This window comes from Salmo salar, chromosome ssa18, assembly GCF_905237065.1.
Source record: "Salmo salar chromosome ssa18, Ssal_v3.1, whole genome shotgun sequence".
In the NCBI taxonomy this organism is placed as follows: Eukaryota; Metazoa; Chordata; class Actinopteri; order Salmoniformes; family Salmonidae; genus Salmo; species Salmo salar.
In genome coordinates this window covers 82,544,930-82,564,062 of record NC_059459.1, presented here as the reverse complement: position 1 = coordinate 82,564,062, position 19,133 = coordinate 82,544,930, and the positions used below count along the sequence as shown (strand labels likewise).

Genomic DNA, 19,133 nt, shown 5'->3' with positions numbered 1-19,133 from the left:
TGTGTGTGTGTGTGTGTGTGTGTGTGTGTGTGTGTGTGTGTGTGTGTGTGTGTGTGTGTGTGTGTGTGTGTGTGTGTGTGTGTGTGTGTGTGTGTGTGTGTGTGTGTGTGTGTGTGTGTGAGGCCGCTGAGCTGGATTAGATTGAATGGGATTATAGCTCCGGGATTACAGTTACACCCCTCCATCTATTTCTCTCCTCTCTCTTTCGCTCCTTTTACCCTCATCTCTAGTCTGTTCTTTCATACTCTCTTTGTGTCTGGCCTCCTCCCTCCCTCCTCTCTTCATATGTCCTAACCCTGGCCTCCCTCCCTCCCTCCCTCCCTCCCTCCCTCCTCTCTTCATATGTCCTAACCCTGGCCTCCCTCCCTCCCTCCTCTCTTCATATGTCCTAACCCTGGCCTCCCTCCCTCCTTCCCTCCTCTCTTCATATGTCCTAACCCTGGCCTCCCTCCCTCCCTCCTCTCTTCATATGTCCTAACCCTGGCCTCCTCCCTCCCTCCTCTCTTCATATGTCCTAACTCTAACCCTGGCCTCCCTCCCTCCTTCCCTCCTCTCTTCATATGTCCTAACCCTGGCCTCCCTCCCTCCCTCCCTCTCCTTCCCTCCTCCTCCCTCCCTCCCTCCCTCCCTCCCTCCCTCCCTCCTCTCTTCATATGTCCTAACCCTGGCCTCCCTCCCTCCTCTCTTCATATGTCCTAACCCTGGCCTCCCTCCCTCCCTCCCTCCCTCCCTCCCTCCCTCCTCCCTCCTCCCTCCCTCCCTCCCTCCTCCCTCCCTCCCTCCCTCCCTCCCTCCCTCCCTCCCTCCCTCCCTCCTTCCCTCCTCTCTTCATATGTCCTAACCCTGGCCTCCCTCCCTCCTCTCTTCATATGTCCTAACTCTAACCCTGGCCTCCCTCCCTCCCTCCCTCCCTCCCTCCCTCCCTCCCTCCCTCCCTCCCTCCCTCCCTCCCTCCCTCCCTCCCTCCCTCCCTCCCTCCCTCCTCTCTTCATATGTCCTAACCCTGGCCTCCCTCCCTCCCTCCCTCCCTCCTCCCTCCCTCCCTCCCTCCCTCCCTCCCTCCCTCCCTCCCTCCCTCCTCCCTCCCTCCCTCCCTCCCTCCCTCCCTCCTCTCTTCATATGTCCTAACCCTGGCCTCCCTCCCTCCCTCCTCTCTTCATATGTCCTAACCCTGGCCTCCCTCCCTCCTCTCTTCATATGTCCTAACCCTGGCCTCCCTCCCTCCCTCCTCTCTTCATATGTCCTAACCCTGGCCTCCCTCCCTCCCTCCCTCCCTCCCTCCCTCCCTCCCTCCCTCCCTCCCTCCCTCCCTCCCTCCCTCCCTCCCTCCCTCCCTCCCTCCCTCCTCTCTTCATATGTCCTAACCCTGGCCTCCCTCCCTCCCTCCCTCCCTTCATATGTCCTAACCCTAACCCTGGCCTCCCTCCCTCCTTCCCTCCTCTCTTCATATGTCCTAACCCTGGCCTCCTTCCCTCCTCTCTTCATATGTCCTAACCCTGGCCTCCCTCCCTCCCTCCTCCCTTCATATGTCCTAACTCTAACCCTGGCCTCCCTCCCTCCCTCCCTCCCTCCTCCCTTCATATGTCCTAACCCTGGCCTCCCTCCCTCCTTCCCTCCTCTCTTCATATGTCCTAACCCTGGCCTCCCTCCCTCCCTCCTCCCTTCATATGTCCTAACCCTGGCCTCCCTCCCTCCCTCCCTCCTCCCTTCATATGTCCTAACTCTAACCCTGGCCTCCCTCCCTCCTTCCCTCCTCTCTTCATATGTCCTAACCCTGGCCTCCCTCCCTCCCTCCCTCCCTCCCTCCCTCCCTCCCTCCCTCCCTCCCTCCCTCCCTCCTCCTCTCTTCATATGTCCTAACCCTGGCCTCCCTCCCTCCCTCCCTCCCTCCTCCATCCATCTCTCTCTCTGTACAGCATCAGTATTATTCATATGTTCTTATATAAGGTCTCTTCTCTGCTGTCAGCTGCAGTGTTTATATAACCTGCTGTGTGCTTTATACCCACATTTAGACACGATACCGAGGCTCCAGCCTAACCTTGACCTCCTTGGTCCTGTGTGTATTATCTTCTCTAAATGTATCCCTCTATCTGGGTCTGGTATAAATGTGTCATATCTGTCTTCGTCTAACCCTGCTAAATCATATATCTAGCTAGGTTTTACTTCTGGTGTAGTGAGGTGCATCCTGGGTAATGTGAGAAGAGACATTTACACCTTAATAAAAATGAGCCACACTCTCTCTTTCTCTCATCCTTCTCTCCTTTCTCTCAAAGCACTCGAGACAAACCTTTAAACACAAAATCTTTTTATTTCTTGTTTTTACAGCAATATTCTTCAGAAGGTTCCACATGGAATATCTGAGGCAGTAATACAGATGATGTCCTTATTAAACCACATCTAGTTTGTATCTGCTGAACGTTAAGAAAGGAAACTAATTCTTACTACGATGGAGGGATGGAGACAGGCTGGGCTCTGATTGGTCAGACAGCCCAGACCAGGAAGTGGCATCACCGTTTAAAGGGAAAGGATTGGTTTAGAGATTAAAGGGGCATGACGAAACAGTAAGACGAAAGGCTCACAACAGTGCGAGGTGACGTTAGGGCGAGACTCCGGCCTGATGCTGTGGTTGCCGTGGTAACTGTACACAATGTTGCGTTCTAAACCCGCCACTAAGCTGATGACAAACTAACAAACAAACACACACAGCACAAATAAACGAGTGGAGAAACAAAATAGAAAAGAAAGACATTAAAAGCAGAAATCCCCTTGATATATCACCCCAGTATCACCCCAGTATCACCCCAATATTACCCCAGTATCACCCCAATATTACCCCAGTATCACCCCAATATTACCCCAATATCACCCCAATATCACCCCAGTATCACCCCAGTATCACCCCAGTATCACCCCAATATTACCCCAGTATCACCCCAATATTACCCCAGTATCACCCCAATATTACCCCAGTATCACCCCAATATTACCCCAGTATCACCCCAATATCGCCCCAATATTACCCCAGTATCACCCCAGTATCACCCCAATATCACCCCAATATCGCCCCAGTATCACCCCAATATCGACCCAGTATCACCCCAATATCGCCCCAATATCGACCCAGTATCACCCCAATATCGACCCAGTATCACCCCAATATCGCCCCAGTATCACCCCAATATCGCCCCAGTATTAACCCAATATCACCCCAGTATCACCCCAATATCGACCCAGTATCACCCCAATATCGACCCAGTATTACCCCAGTATCACCCCAATATTACCCCAGTATCACCCCAATTTCGACCCAGTATCACCCCAATATTAGCCAAGTATCACCCCAATATCGACCCAGTATCACCCCAGCATTACCCCAATATCGCCCCAGTATCACCCCAGCATTACCCCAATATCGCCCCAGTATCACCCCAATATCACCCAAGTATTAACCCAATATTACCCCAGTATTAACCCAATATCGCCCCAATATCGCCCCAGTATCACCCCAATATCACCCCAGTATTAACCCAGTATTAACCCAGTATCACCCCAATATCACCCCAATATTACCCAAATATCGCCCCAGTATCACCCAGTATTACCCCAATATTACCCAAGTATCACCCCAGTATAACCCCAATATTACCCAATATCGCCCCAGTATCACCCCAATATCACCCCAGCATTACCCCAATATCGCCCCAGTATCACCCCAATATCGCCCCAGTATCGCCACAATATTACCCCAGTATTAACCCAATATCGCCCTAGTATTGCCCCAATATTACCCCAGTATTAACCCAATATCGCCCTAGTATTGCCCCAATATTACCCCAGTATCATCTCAATATATCGTCCACTTCCCTTAAAGTATTCAAACGCACTACAGGTATTCAAACTGACCTAGCGACCTAGCGACATGGCTAACAGCTAGCTATCCAGGACCTAGCGACCTAGGGGCTAACAGCTAGCTATCCAGGACCTAGCGACCTAGGGGCTAACAGCTAGCTATCCAGGACCTAGCGACCTAGGGGCTAACAGCTAGCTATCCAGGACCTATACGACCTAGTGGCTAACAGTTAGCTAACCAGGACCTATACGACCTAGTGGCTAACAGCTAGCTAACCAGGACCTAGCATTATCGCTAACAGCTAGCTAGCTAACCAGGACCTAGCAGTATGGCTAACAGCTAGCTAGCTAACCAGGACCTAGCAGTATGGCTAACATCTAGCTAGCTAACCAGGACCTAGCAGTATGGTTAACAGCTAGCTAGCTAACCAGGACCTAGCAGTATGGCTAACAGCTAGCTAGCTAACCAGGACCTAGCAGTATGGCTAACAGCTAGCTGGCTAACCAGGACCTAGCAGTATGGCTAACAGCTAGCTAGCTATCCAGGACCTAGCAGTATGGCTAACAGCTAGCTGGCTAACCAGGACCTAGCAGTATGGCTAACAGCTAGCTGGCTAACCAGGACCTAGCAGTATGGCTAACAGCTAGCTAGCTAACCAGGACCTAGCAGTATGGCTAACAGCTAGCTGGCTAACCAGGACCTAGCGCTAAGGCTAACAGAGCAGCTCTACCACAACAAACTGAACAGGAGATAAAACACACTAACATTACTAAAAGTCTGTCTGTTAGCCTCTATCTCTACTCTAACCATTCTCTGTCTTAACCTCTGACCTTTACCCTTCCCTCTGTTTACCTGACACTACTGAACTCTTTAAAGGAATCTTACAGCGTTGGGAAATTCATAGGTGTCAAATCATCATGCCATCTTTTATTTTAAATCTCACATCCTCTCTGTGTCTAAAACATCTACAAGAAACTATCTATTTACAATCAGTCACCCTGGTATATGTCATATATATGGTTGAAGAAAGAGATTAAATGGATTGAAAACAACAACAAAAATATCCTTGACTTGGGCTCATGGTGTGGTGGTGGTGTGTGTGTGTGTGTGTGTGTGTGTGTGTGTGTGTGTGTGTGTGTGTGTGTGTGTGTGTGTGTGTGTGTGTGTGTGTGTGTGTGTGTGTGTGTGTGTGTGTGTGTGTGTGTGTGTGTGTACGCGCAGTAGAAGGCTTTAATTTCAGGTAAAGGAGACATCCATTTCAAAAGTATAAATTAAATTAAAGACCAAATTCATCAACACACAAAATATAAAAATTGTTTGATAAATTACTAAGAACCTTAATAAGAGGACGAGGAGAAAAGCAGAATTCTTAAATGGGGAAAATGAGGAGAGAGGAGAGGGGGAAGGGCAGGGGGAGGGGTGTTGAGATGAGGATTACAGACTAGAGAGGGGGATGAGTAGATTGATGGAGAGAGAGAGAGATAGAGAGGGAGATATACAGAAAGAGAGAGGGATAGAGACACAGAGAATAGGAGATACAGAAAGAGGAAGAGAGATACAGACAGAGAGAGCGAAAGGAGACGCGAAAGGAGACACATTGGACCTCCTTCCATCTCCTCCTCCTCTCATCCTTCCCTCTCCTCCTGCTCCTCTCCTCCTTCCCTCTCCTCCTCCTCCTCTCATCCTTCCCTCTCCTCCTCCTCTCATCCTTCCCTCTCCTCCTCTCCTCCTCCTCTCATCCTTCCCTCTCCTCCTGCTCTCATCCTTCCCTCTCCTCCTCCTCCTCCTCTCATCCTTCCCTCTCCTCCTGCTCTCATCCTTCCCTCTCCTCCTCCTCCTCCTCTCATCCTTCCCTCTCCTCCTCCTCCTCTCATCCTTCCCTCTCCTCCTCCTCTCATCCTTCCCTCTCCTCCTCTCCTCCTCCTCTCATCCTTCCCTCTCCTCCTGCTCTCATCCTTCCCTCTCCTCCTCCTCCTCTCATCCTTCCCTCTCCTCCTGCTCTCATCCTTCCCTCTCTTCCTGCTCTCATCCTTCCCTCTCCTCCTGCTCTCATCCTCCCCCCTCTCCTCCTGCTCTCATCCTTCCCTCTCCTCCTCCTCCTCCTCTCATCCTTCCCTCTCCTCCTGCTCTCATCCTTCCCTCTCCTCCTGCTCTCATCCTTCCCTCTCCTCCTGCTCTCATCCTTCCCTCTCTTCCTGCTCTCATCCTTCCCTCTCCTCCTCCTCCTCTTATCCTTCCCTCTCCTCCTCCTCTCCTCCTGCTCTCTCCTCCTCCTCTCATCCTTCCCTCTCCTCCTGCTCTCATCCTTCCATCTCCTCCTGCTCTCATCCTTCTCTCTCCTCCTGCTCTCATCCTTCCCTCTCCTCCTGCTCTCATCCTTCCTTCTCCTCCTCCTGCTCTCATCCTTCCCTCTCCTCCTCCTGCTCTCATCCTTCCCTCTCCTCCTCCTCCCCTCTCCCCTCTCCTCCTCCTTCCCTCTCCTCCTCCTCCTCTCATCCTTCCCTCTCCTCCTCCTCTCCTCCTGCTCTCTCCTCCTCCTCTCATCCTTCCCTCTCCTCCTGCTCTCATCCTTCCCTCTCCTCCTGCTCTCATTCTTCCCTCTCCTCCTCCTGCTCTCATCCTTCCCTCTCCTCCTCCTCCCCTCTCCCCTCTCCTCCTCCTTCCCTCTCCTCCTGCTCTCCTCCAGGTCTCCATTTCCAGAGGGTCTGATATGGTCCTTCATATGGCAGTAACGTGTGTGTGTGTGTGTGTGTGTGTGTGTGTGTGTGTGTGTATGTGTGTGTGTGTGTGTGTGTGTGTGTGTGTGTGTGTGTGTGTGTGTGTGTGTGTGTGTGTGTGTGTGTGTGTGTGTGTGTGTGTGTGTAGTGGTCTAGTTTATAGGTGAGGTGATTCTGAGTTTGAAAGAGACCCGTCCAGCGAACTTGTCTCTCTCTCCTCCAGTCTTCAGTGTGTTAGAGTTGATTTTACACTCAACATTCACATCTGTATTCAGAGAGATGTTGAGGAACTTCACTGCTACCAGGGGCTGGGAGTAGTTCAGCTACATCCACACAGAGAGAAACACACAGAGAGAAACACACAGAGAGAAACACAGAGAGAGAGAAACACAGAGAAACACAGAGAGAGAAACAGAGAGAGAGAAACACAGAGAAACACAGAGAGAGAGAAACACAGAAAGAGAAACACAGAGAGAGATAAACACAGAGAAACACACACAGAGAGATAAACACAGAGAGAAAAACACAGAGAGAGATAAACACAGAGAGAGACACAGAGAGAGAAACACAGAGAGAGAAGAGAGTTAAAGTAGATATTCAGCTCAGTAAAGGGCAGTTGCGTCAAAAGGCACGTGCCCCCTCAGATTTTATAATATATATATATATTTAAATATATATATATATATTATATACTGCTCAAAAAAATAAAGGGAACACTTAAACAACACATGTAACTCCAAGTCAATCACACTTCTGTGAAATCAAACTGTCCACTTAGGAAGCAACACTGATTGACAATACATTTCACATGCTGTTGTGCAAATGGAATAGACAACAGGTGGAAATTATAGGCAATTAGCAAGACACCCCCAATAAAGGAGTGGTTCAGCAGGTGGTGACCACAGACCACTTCTCAGTTCCTATGCTTCCTGGCTGATGTTTTGGTCACTTTTAAATGCTGGCGGTGCTTTCACTCTAGTGGTAGCATGAGACGGAGTCTACAACCCACACAGTGGTTCAGGTAGTGCAGCTCATCCAGGATGGCACATCAATGCGAGCTGTGGCAAGAAGGTTTGCTGTGTCTGTCAGCGTAGTGCCCAGAGCATGGAGGCGCTACCAGGAGACAGGCCAGTACATCAGGAGACGTGGAGGAGGCCGTAGGAGGGCAACAACCCAGCAGCAGGACCGCTACCTCCGCCTTTGTGCAAGGAGGAGCAGGAGAAGCACTGCCAGAGCCCTGCAAAATGACCTCCAGCATGCCACAAATGTGCATGTGTCTGCTCAAACGGTCAGAAACAGACTCCATGAGGGTGGTATGAGGGCCCGACGTCCACAGGTGGGGGTTGTGCTTACAGCCCAACACCGTGCAGGACGTTTGGCATTTGTCAGAGAACACCAAGATTGGCAAATTCGCCACTGGCGCCCTGTGCTCTTCACAGATGAAAGCAAGTTCACACTGAGCATGTGACAGACATGACAGAGTCTGGAGACACCGTGGAGAACGTTCTGCTGCCTGCAACATCCTCCAGCATGACCGGTTTGGCGGTGGGTCAGTCATGGTGTGGGGTGGCATTTCTTTGGGGGGCCGCACAGCCCTCCATGTGCTCGCCAGAGGTAGCCTGACTGCCATTAGGTACCGAGACGAGATCCTCAGACCCCTTGTGAGACCATATGCTGGTGCGGTTGGCCCTGGGTTCCTCCTAATGCAAGACAATGCTAGACCTCATGTGGCTGGAGTGTGTCAGCTGTTCCTGCAAGAGGAAGGCATTGATGCTATGGACTGGCCCGCCCGTTCCCCAGACCTGAATCCAATTGAGCACATCTGGGACATCATGTCTCGCTCCATCCACCAACGCCACGTTGCACCACAGACTGTCCAGGAGTTGGCGGATGCTTTAGTCCAGGTCTTGGAGGAGATCCCTCAGGAGACCATCCGCCACCTCATCAGGAGCATGCCCAGGCGTTGTAGGGAGGTCATACAGGCACGTGGAGGCCACACACACTACTGAGCCTCATTTTGACTTGTTTTAAGGACATTACATCAAAGTTGGATCAGCCTGTAGTGTGGTTTTCCACTTTAATTTTGAGTGTGACTCCAAATCCAGACCTCCATGGGTTGATAAATTGGATTTCCATTGATATTTTTGTGTGATTTTGTTGTCAGCACATTCAACTATGTAAAGAAAAAAGTATTTAATAAGATTATTTCTTTCATTCAGATCTAGGATGTGTTGTTTAAGTGTTCCCTTTATTTTTTTGAGCAGTATATATATATATATGATGATGAGTATAGCTCTAGATCTGGAAAAGGCTGTCCATCCTGACTGAATGGGGGCATGACACCACTGGTGAAGGGCTGTGTGACTCTGTGTTCTGTGTACCTGGGCCTTCTTGCCGTAGTAGGGGAAGTACATGAGGTTAAAGGTTCCGTTGGGAGGGTAGTAGGCCAATTCTCCGATCGCGTCACTGTCCTCTTTCTGTAGACACACACACACACACACACAGAGTCATGAGGTTAAAGGTTAAAGGTTCAGTCTCATCACTGTCCTCGTTCTGTGGACACACACAGAGTCATGAGGTTAAAGGTTCAGTCTCATCACTGTCCTCGTTCTGTGGACACACACAGAGTCAGCTTTCTATTGATAATTCTGTCGATCGACCTCTCTCTATTACATTTTAGCAGAGCGACTTACAGGAGCAATTAAGGTCAAGTCAATTAAGGGCACATCAGCAGGCTACCTACCTACCTACCTACCTACCTACCTACCTACCTACCTACCTGCCTACCCCACCTACCTGCCTACCTACCTACCTACCACCTACCTACCTACCTACCCACCCTGCCTGCCTACCTACCCTGCCACGCCTGCCTACCTGCCTACCTACCTACCTGCATCTATCTTCTATCTATCTATCTATCTATCTATCTATCTATCTATCTATCTATCTATCTATCTATCTATCTATCTATCTATCTATCTATCCTCTAGTCTATCTATCTATCTATCTATCTATCTATCTATCTATCTATCTATCTATCTATCTATCTATCTATCTATCTATCTATCTATCTACCTATCTATCTATCTATCTATCTATCTATCTATCTATCTATCTATCTATCTATCTATCTATCTATCTATCTATCTATCTATCTATCTATCTATCTATCTATCTATCTATCTATCTATCTATCTATCTATCTATCTATCGTGCCTTCAGAAAGTATTCATACCCTTGACTCGTTTTGTTGTGTTCCAGCCTAATTCCGAAATGGATTACATTGATTTGTTTCTCACCCATCTACACACAATATCCCATAATGACAAAGTGAAAACATGTTTTTAGACATTTTTACAAATGTACAAATGAAATACAGAAATATCTCATTTATATACAGTACCAGTCAAAGGTTCAGACACACCGACTCATTCAAGGGTTTTTCTTTATTTTCTACATTGTAGAATAATAGTGAAGACATCAAAACTATGAAATAACACATATGGAATCATATAGTAACCAAACGAAGTGTCAAACAAATCAAAGTATATTTTATATTTGAGATTCTTCACAGTAGCCACCCTTTGCCATGATGACAGCTTTGCACACTCTTGGCATTCTCTCAACCAGCTTCATGAGGTAGTCACCTGGAATGCCTATTAATTGACAGGTGTGCCTTGTTAAAAGTTAATTTGTGGAATTTCTTTCCTTCTTAATGCGTTTGAGCCAATCAGTTGTATTGTGACAAGGTAGGGGAGGTATACAGAAGATAACAGAAGATAACCCTATTTGGTTAAAGACCAAGTCCATATTATGGCAAGAACAGCTCAGATAAGCAAAGAGAAACAACAGTCCATCATTACTTTAAGACATGAAGGTCAGTTAATAAGGAAAATGTCAAGAACTTTGAACGTTTCTTCAAGTGCATCAAGCGCTATGATGAAACTGGCTCTCATGAGGATCGCCACAGGAAAGGAAGACCCAGAGTTACCTCTGCTGCAGAGGATAAGTTCATTAGAGTTACAGTAGGGGTGGTACACAGAAGAAGCCCTATTTTATCATTACGTTTGCAATCGCAACAAATAATCTGCTCAGACCTCAACCAAGGATGATCAAAAGCCGTGATATAAATGCTCTGACAACTTAAAGATTCCTTGATGCCCTTCCAGACTCCCTCTGCCTACCCAAGGACGTCAGAGGACAAAAATCAGTTAACCACCTAACTGAGGAACTCAATTTAACCTTGCGCAATACCCTTGATGCAGTTGCACCCCTAAAAACAAAAAATATTTGTCATAAGAAACTAGCTGCCTGGTTTACAGAAAATACACGAGCTCTGAAGCAAGCTTCCAGAAAATTGGAACGGAAATGGCGCTACACAAAACTGGAAGTCTTCCGACTAGCTTGGAAAGACAGCAACGTGCAGTATCGAAGAGCCCTCACTGCTGCTCGATCATCCTATTATTTAATTGAGGAGAATAAGAACAATCCAAGATTTTTGATACTGTTGCAAAGCAAACTAAAAAGCAGCATTCGCAAATGGAGGACGGCTTTCACTTCAGCAGTGATCAATTCATGAACTTCTTTGACGAAAAGATCATGATCATTGGAAAGCAAATTACGGACCCCTCTTTAAATCTGTGTATTTCTCCAAAGCTCAGTTGTCCTGAGTCTACACAACTCTGCCAGGACCTAGGATCAAGGGAGATACTGAAGTGTTTTAGTACTATATCTCTTGACACAATGATGAAAATAATCATGGCCTCCAAACCCTCAAGCTGCATACTGGACCCTATTCCAACTAAACTACTGAAAGAGCTGCTTCCTGTGCTTGGCCCTCCTATGTTGAACATAATAAACGGCTCTCTATCCACCGGATGTGTACCAAGCTCACTAAAAGTGGCAGTAATAAAGCCTCTCTTGAAAAAGCCAAATCTTGATCCAGAAATTATAAAAAACTATCGGCCTATATCGAATCTTCCATTCCTCTCAAACATTTTAGAAAAAGCTGTTGCACAGCAACTCACTGCCTTCCTGAAGACAAACAATGTATACGAAACGCTTCAGTCTGGTTTTAGACCCCATCATAGCACTGAGACTGCACTTGTGAAGGTGGTAAATTACCTTTTAATGGCATCAGACCGAGGCTCTGCATCTGTCCTCGTGCTCCTAGATCTTAGTGCTGCTTTTGATACCATCGAACACCACATTCTTTTGGAGAGATTGGAAACCCAAATTGGTCTACATGGACAAGTTCTGGCCTGGTTTAGATTTTATCTTTTGGAAAGATATCAGTTTGTCTCTGTGAATGGTTTGTCCTCTGACAAATCAACTGTAAATTTTGTTTTCACTATATATTTTACCTCTTCGGGATGTCATTCGAAAACATAATGTTAACTTTCACTGCTATGCAGACAACACTCAGCTGTACATTTCGATGAAACATGGTGAAGCCCTACACTGGCTTCCTGTTAAGGCAAGGGCTGATTTCAAGGCTTTACTGCTAACCTATAAAGCATTACATGGGCTTGCTCCTACCTATCTTTCCGATTTGGTCCTGCCGTACATACCTACACGTACGCTACAGTCACAAGACGCGGGCCTCCTTACTGTCCCTAGAATTTCTAAGCAAACAGCTGGAGGCAGGGCTTTCTCCTATAGAGCTCCATTTTTATGGAATGGTCTGCCTACCCATGTGAGAGACGCAGACTCGGTCTCAACCTTTAAGTCTTTATTGAAGACTTATCTCTTCAGTAGGTCCTATGATTGAGTGTAGTCTGGCCCAGGAGTGTGAAGGTGAACGGAAAGGCACTGGAGCAACGAACTGCCCTTGCTGTCTCTGCCTGGCCGGTTCCCCTCTTTCCACTGGGATTCTCTGCCTCTAACCCTATTACAGGGGCTGAGTCACTGGCTTAATGGTGCTCTTCCATGCCGTCCATGGGAGGGGTGCGTCACTTGAGTGGGTTGAGTCACTAACGTGGTCTTCCTGTCTGGGTTGGCGCCACCCCCTCGGGTTTGTGCCGTGGAGGAGATCTTTGTGGGCTATACTCGGCCTTGTCTCAGGATGGTAAGTTGGTGGTTGAAGATATCCCTCTAGTGGTGTGGGGGCTGTGCTTTGGCAAAGTGGGTGGGGTTATATCCTGCCTGTTTGGCCCTGTCTGGGGGTTTCATCGGATGGGGCCACAGTGTCTCCTGATCCCTCCTGTCTCAGCCTCCAGTATTTATGCTGCAATATTTTATGTGTCGGGGGGCTAGGATCAGTCTGTTATATCTGGAGTATTTCTCCTGTCTTATCCGGTGTCCTGTGTGAATTTAAGTATGCTCTCTCTAATTCTCTCTCTCTCTCTCTCTCTCTCTCCCTTTCTCTCTTTTCTCTCTTCTCTCGGAGGACCTGAGCCCTAGGACCATGCCTCAGGACTACCTGGCCTGATGACTCCTTGCTGTCCCCAGTCCACCTGGCCGTGCTGCTGCTCCAGTTTCAGCTGTTCTGCCTGCGGCTATGGAACCCTGACCTATTCACCGGACATGCTACCTGTCCTGGACCTGCTGTTTTCGACTCTGCCGCACCTTCTGTCTCTAACTCTCAATGATCGGCTATGAAAAGCCAACTGACATTTGCTCCTGAGGTGCTGACTTGTTGCATCATCTACAACCACTGTGATTATTATTATTTGACCATGCTGGTTATTTATGAACATTTGAACATCTTGGCCATGTTCTGTTATAATCTCCACCCGGCACAGCCAGAAGAGGACTGGCCACCCCGCATAGCCTGGTTCCTCTCTAGGTTTCTTCCTAGGTTCTGGCCTTTCTAGGGAGTTTTTCCTAGGGAGTTTTTCCTAGCCACCCCTCATAGCCTGGTTCCTCTCTAGGTTTCTTCCTAGGTTTTGGCCTTTCTAGGGACTTTTTCCTAGCCACCATGTTTCTACACCTGCATTGCTTGCTATTTGGGGTTTTAGGCTGGGTTTCTGTAAATCACTTTTTGACATCGGCTGATGTAAGAAGGGCTTTATAAATACATTTGATTGATTGATATTTGGTAAAAGACCAAGTCCATATTATGGCAAGAACAGCTCAAATAAGCAAAGAGAAACAACAGTCCATCATTACTTTAAGACATGAAGGTCAGTCAATGCGGAAGATTTCAAGAACTTTCTTCAAGTGCATTCGCAAAAACCATCTAACGCTATGATGAAACTGGCTGTCATGAGGACCGCCACAGGAAAGGAAGACCCAGAGTTACCTCTGCTGCAGAGGATAAGTTCATTAGAGTTACCAGCCTCAGAAATTGCAGCCCAAATAAATGCTTCACAGAGTTCAAGTAACAGACACCAATAAGAAGAGACTTGCTTGGACCAAGAAACACAAACAATGGACATTAGACCGGTGGAAATCTGTCCTTTGGTCTGATGAGTCCAAATTTGAGATCTTTGGTTCCAACCGCCGTGTCTTTGTGAAACGCAGAGTTGGTGAACAGATGATCTCTGCATGTGTGGTTCCCACCGTGAAGCATGGAGGAGGAGGTGTGATGGTGTGGAGGTGCTTTGCTGGTGACACTGTCTGTGATTTATTTAGAATTCAAGCCACACTTAACCAGCATGGCTCCCACAGCATTCTGCAGCGATACGCCATCCCATCTGGTTTGCGCTTAGTGGGACTATCATTTGTTTTTCAACAGCACAATGACCCAACACACCTCCAGGCTGGGTAAGGGCTATTTGACCAAGAAGGAGAGCGATGGAGTGCTGCATCAGATGACCTGGCCTCTACAATCACCCGACCTCAACCCAAATGAGATGGTTTGGAAAGAGTTGGACCGCAGAGTGAAGGAAAAGCAGCCAACAAGTCCTGAGAATATGTGGGAACTCCTTCAAGACTGTTGGAAAAGCATTCCAGGTGAAGCTGGTTGAGAGAATGCCAAGTGTGTGCAAAGCTATCATCAAGGTAAAGGGTGGCTACTTTGAAGAATCTTAAATATAAAATATATTTCAATTTGTTTAATGTCTTCACTATTATTCTACAATTTAGAAAAATAAAAATCTTTGAATGAAGTAGGTCCAAACTGTTGACAGGTACTGTAAGTATTCACACCGCTGAGTGAATATTTTGTAAAATTACCTTTGGCAGCGATTACAGCTATAAGTCTTTCTGGGTTAGTCTCTAAGAGCTTTGCACACCTGGATTGTACAATATTTGCCCATTATTCTTTTCAGAATTCTTCAAGCTCTGTCAAATTGGTTGTTGATCATTGCTAGACAACCATGTTTATCGATTTTACCATACATTTTCAAGCAGATTCAGTAAATTCATCTCAGTGTCTGGTGGAAAGCATACTGGACTAGGTTTTCCTTTAAGATTTTGCTTGTGCTTTGCTTGTCCGTTTATTTTGTTTATCCTGAAAAAACTCCCCTGTCATAACATGATACAGCCACCACTATGCTTGAAAATATGGAGAGTGGTTCTCAGTAATGTGTTGTATTGGATTTGCCCCAAACAGAACCCTTAGTTTTCAGGATAGAGTGGTCCAAACAGAACCCTTAGATAGAGTGGTCCAAACAGAACCCTTAGTTTTCAGGATAGAGTGGTCCAAACAGAACCCTTAGTTTTCAGGATAGAGTGGTCCAAACAGAACCCTTAGTTTTCAGGATAGAGTGGTCCAAACAGAACCCTTTGTTTACAGGATAGAGTGGTCCAAACAGAACCCTTTGTTTACAGGATAGAGTGGTCCAAACAGAACCCTTAGTTTTCAGGATAGAGTGGTCCAAACAGAACCCTTAGTTTTCAGGATAGAGTGGTCCAAACAGAACCCTTAGTTTTCAGGATAGAGTGGTCCAAACAGAACCCTTAGTTTTCAGGATAGAGTGGTCCAAACAGAACCCTTAGATAGAGTGTTTCTCAGGACAAAACATGAATTCCTTTGCCACATTATTTGAAGTATGATGTTCGTGCCTTATTGTGCCTCGACATAATCCTGTCTCGGAGCTCTACGGACAATTCCTTCGACCTCATGGCTTGGTTTTTGCTCTGAGATGCACTGTCAACTGTGGGACCTTATAGAGACAGGTGTGTGCCTTTCCAAATCATAGCAAAGGGTCTGAATACTTATGTAAATAAGGTATTTCTGTTTTTTACTTTTAATAAATTTGCTAAGGCCTGTAAATACTTTCTAAAGGCTATCTATCTATCTATCTATCTATCTATCTATCTATCTATCTATCTATCTATCTATCTATCTATCTATCTATCTATCTATCTATCTATCTATCTATCTATCTATCTATCTATCTATCTATCTATCTATCTATCTATCTATCTATCTATCTATCTATCTATCTATCTATCTATCTATCTATCTATCTATCTATCTATCTATCTATCTATCTATCTATCTATCTATCTATCTATCTATCTATCTATCTATCTATCTATCTATCTATCTATCTATCTATCTATCTATCTATCTATCTATCTATCTATCTATCTATCTATCTATCTATCTATCTATCTATCTATCTATCTATCTATCTATCTATCTATCTATCTATCTATCTATCTATCTATCTATCTATCTATCTATCTATCTATCTATCTATCTATCTATCTATCTATCTATCATTCTACAGGTCAGTCTTACCCATTCATCTTGCCCCACTTTATATCTCTGATAATGGAGGGATGAAAGCCAAAAACACACAGAAAGAGAGCGAGACGGAGAGAGAGATGGAGAGAGAGACGGAATGATGACATAAAAAGGTAAAGATGAGTGAAACACATGATGAAGAGACATGCAGAGTTCCGACAATACATAACGGTGACATAGCAGTGACAGTAGGGTGACATATGCAGCCTGACCTTGGCTCCACAGGTGACATAAGGAGATTGTCCGTCCTTCCCTGGAAGCATCCCGATCACCTGAGGACAGAGGTCAAGGTTCACCAGGGGGGTTAGCAGGTGTGTGTGTGTGTGTGTGGTGTGTGTGGTGTGTGTGGTGTGTGGTGTGTGGTGTGTGTGGTGTGTGTGGTGTGTGGTGTGTGTGGTGTGTGTCTCTGTGTGGTGTGTGTGGTGGGGTGTGGTTCTGTGTGTGTCTCTGTGTGTGTCTCTGTGTGTGGTGTGTGGTTCTGTGTGTGTCTCTGTGTGTGGTGTGTGGTGTGTGTCTCTGTGTGTGTCTCTGTGTGTGGTGTGTGTCTCTGTGTGTGTCTCTGTGTGTGGTGTGTGGTGTGTGTCTCTGTGTGTGTCTCTGTGTGTGGTGTGTGGTGTGTGTCTCTGTGTGTGTCTCTGTGTGTGGTGTGTGGTGTGTGTCTCTGTGTGTGTCTCTGTGTGTGTCTCTGTGTGTGTCTCTGTGTGTGGTGTGTGTCTCTGTGTGTGGTGTGTGGTGTGTGTCTCTGTGTGTGTCTCTGTGTGTGTCTCTGTGTGGTGTGTGTGTCTCTGTGTGTGTCTCTGTGTGTGGTGTGTCTCTGTGTGGTGTGTGGTGTATGTGTCTCTGTGTGTGTCTCTGTGTGTGTCTCTGTGTGGTGTGTGGTGTGTGTGTCTCTGTGTGTGTCTCTGTGTGGTGTGTGGTGTGTGTGTCTCTGTGTGGTGTGTGTGTCTCTGTGTGGTGTGTGTGTCTCTGTGTGTGTCTCTGTGTGGTGTGTGGTGTGTGTGTCTCTGTGTGGTGTGTGTGTCTCTGTGTGTGTCTCTGTGTGTGTCTCTGTGTGTGTCTCTGTGTGTGGTGTGTGGTGTGTGTCTCTGTGTGTGTCTCTGTGTGTGGTGTGTGGTGTGTGGTGTGTGTCTCTGTGTGTGTCTCTGTGTGTGTCTCTGTGTGTGGTGTGTGGTGTGTATCTCTGTGTGTGTCTCTGTGTGTGGTGTGTGTGTCTCTGTGTGTGTCTCTGTGTGTGTCTCTGTGTGTGGTGTGTGTGTCTCTGTGTGGTGTGTGTGTCTCTGTGTGGTGTGTGTGTCTCTGTGTGGTGTGTGTGTCTCTGTGTGGTGTGTGTGTCTCTGTGTGGTGTGTGTGTCTCTGTGTGGTGTGTGTGTGTGTGTGTGTGTGTGTGTGGTGTGTGTGGTGTGTGGTGTGTGTGGTGTGTGTGGTGTGTGTGTCTCTGTGTGTGGTGTGTGTGTCTCTGTGTGTGGTGTGTGTGTCTCTGTGTGTGGTGTGTGTGTCTCTGTGTGGTGTGTCTCTGTGTGTGGTGTGTCTCTGTGTGGTGTGTGGTGTGTGTGTCTCTGTGTGGTGTGTGGTGTGTGTGTCTCTGTGTGGTGTGTGGTGTGTGTGTCTCTGTGTGGTGTGTGGTGTGTGTGTCTCTGTGTGGTGTGTGTGTCTCTGTGTGGTGTGTGTGTCTCTGTGTGGTGTGTGTGTCTCTGTGTGGTGTGTGTGTCTCTGTGTGGTCTGTCTGTCTCTGTGTGGTCTGTCTGTCTCTGTGTGGTCTGTCTGTCTGTCTGTCTGTCTGTCTGTCTGTCTGTCTGTCTGTCTGTCTGTCTGTCTGTCTGTCTGTCTGTCTGTCTGTCTGTCTGTCTGTCTGTCTGTCTGTCTGTCTGGTGTGTGTGTGTGTGTGTGTGTGTGTTTACCCGGTTGAGTTTGATCAGAACACAGGGCTGTCCCTTCTGGTAACCGTAGGTCCGGTCCGTGATCCCAGAACACTCCTCTAGAGTGGAACGGTTAAACTGACACGAACGCTTAGGGTTGTTCCTCACCTAGGGTTGAACAACATGTTATTATTCTATACAGTTATATTTGGGTGGTTGGGGTAGGGTTACCCTAACCCATATGCTGAGGTCAGAGGTCACTCACCTCTCCACTGTCCTCCTGGATGAAGTAATTATCAGGGGGGCACTCATCGTTGTTCTGGACCTGTAGGGAGTTGTTGTAGGCTGTGTGTACACACACACACACACACACACACACACACACACACACCACACACCACACACCACACACACACACACACACACACGGTTTCCATTAGTTACAGGCTAATCAGCCGGTTACAGACTCATTTTCAGCAGGTTACTTTTTCCACTTCATATTACCTACACTATTTCTCATTTAAAAGTTTCAATTAATTTGCCTTTATGGTAGAAACAGAAGCCACTCCTCAGTTATAGACACATGACAGCTTGGAGCCTAAAGGAAGTAGATATGGCGAAAATTAGGTGAAGTCTGTAATCCATGAAGCCGAGACAGCCTGTGATGGAGTTGCTCAGATACCTGTTACCGCTGTAAACAGAGATGGCTTTGAGCTACGGTGGGATAGTGTGAAAACACAAGTCCAAAATGCAATCGCAAGCCTAGCAGAGTGGGAGATGTGGATTCCGGTGGCAGAAAAGGAAAGGCTCGGAGGGAGAGTGAAGGATCTGAAGGCATTCGGCCTTGAAGCAGGATTTCTCACAGCACAAAGAATTGCAGAAGACGAGAGAGACAGAGGGAGATGCCGCAGGTGCCCATGGCAGCTCCACAACCGACAGGATAAAGCCAATCTGTCTTCCCAAGTTCAGTGGGTATAAAAGGAACTTCCATCGATGGAGAAGAGACTGGGAGAGTCTGCAAAAGCAGATGGGAACCAACAGGCTCTGTCGAAGTAAAGAGGATCCAACTC

At 47.2% G+C, this 19,133-nt stretch overlaps 1 protein-coding gene across 2 annotated transcripts in view; it reads right to left on the bottom strand.

Moving 5' to 3' along the window:
* Nucleotides 1-6,452: 6,452 nt before the first annotated feature.
* atp1b2a (ATPase Na+/K+ transporting subunit beta 2a) overlaps nt 6,453-19,133 on the bottom strand; it is a 110,636-nt gene continuing 97,955 nt past the window's right edge. Inside the window, exons 4-9 of one of the 2 annotated variants that reach the window (XM_045701712.1) lie at nt 18,329-18,408; nt 18,106-18,231; nt 16,420-16,479; nt 16,202-16,228; nt 8,949-9,044; nt 6,453-6,890 (exon numbers count right to left, since the gene is read on the bottom strand). In XM_045701712.1, the coding sequence (XP_045557668.1) occupies nt 6,720-6,890; nt 8,949-9,044; nt 16,202-16,228; nt 16,420-16,479; nt 18,106-18,231; nt 18,329-18,408 (560 nt within the window). In that variant the 3' untranslated portion in view covers nt 6,453-6,719. The remainder of the gene's footprint in view (nt 6,891-8,948; nt 9,045-16,201; nt 16,229-16,419; nt 16,480-18,105; nt 18,232-18,328; nt 18,409-19,133) is intronic. The other variant, XM_045701713.1, reaches the window with a different exon arrangement.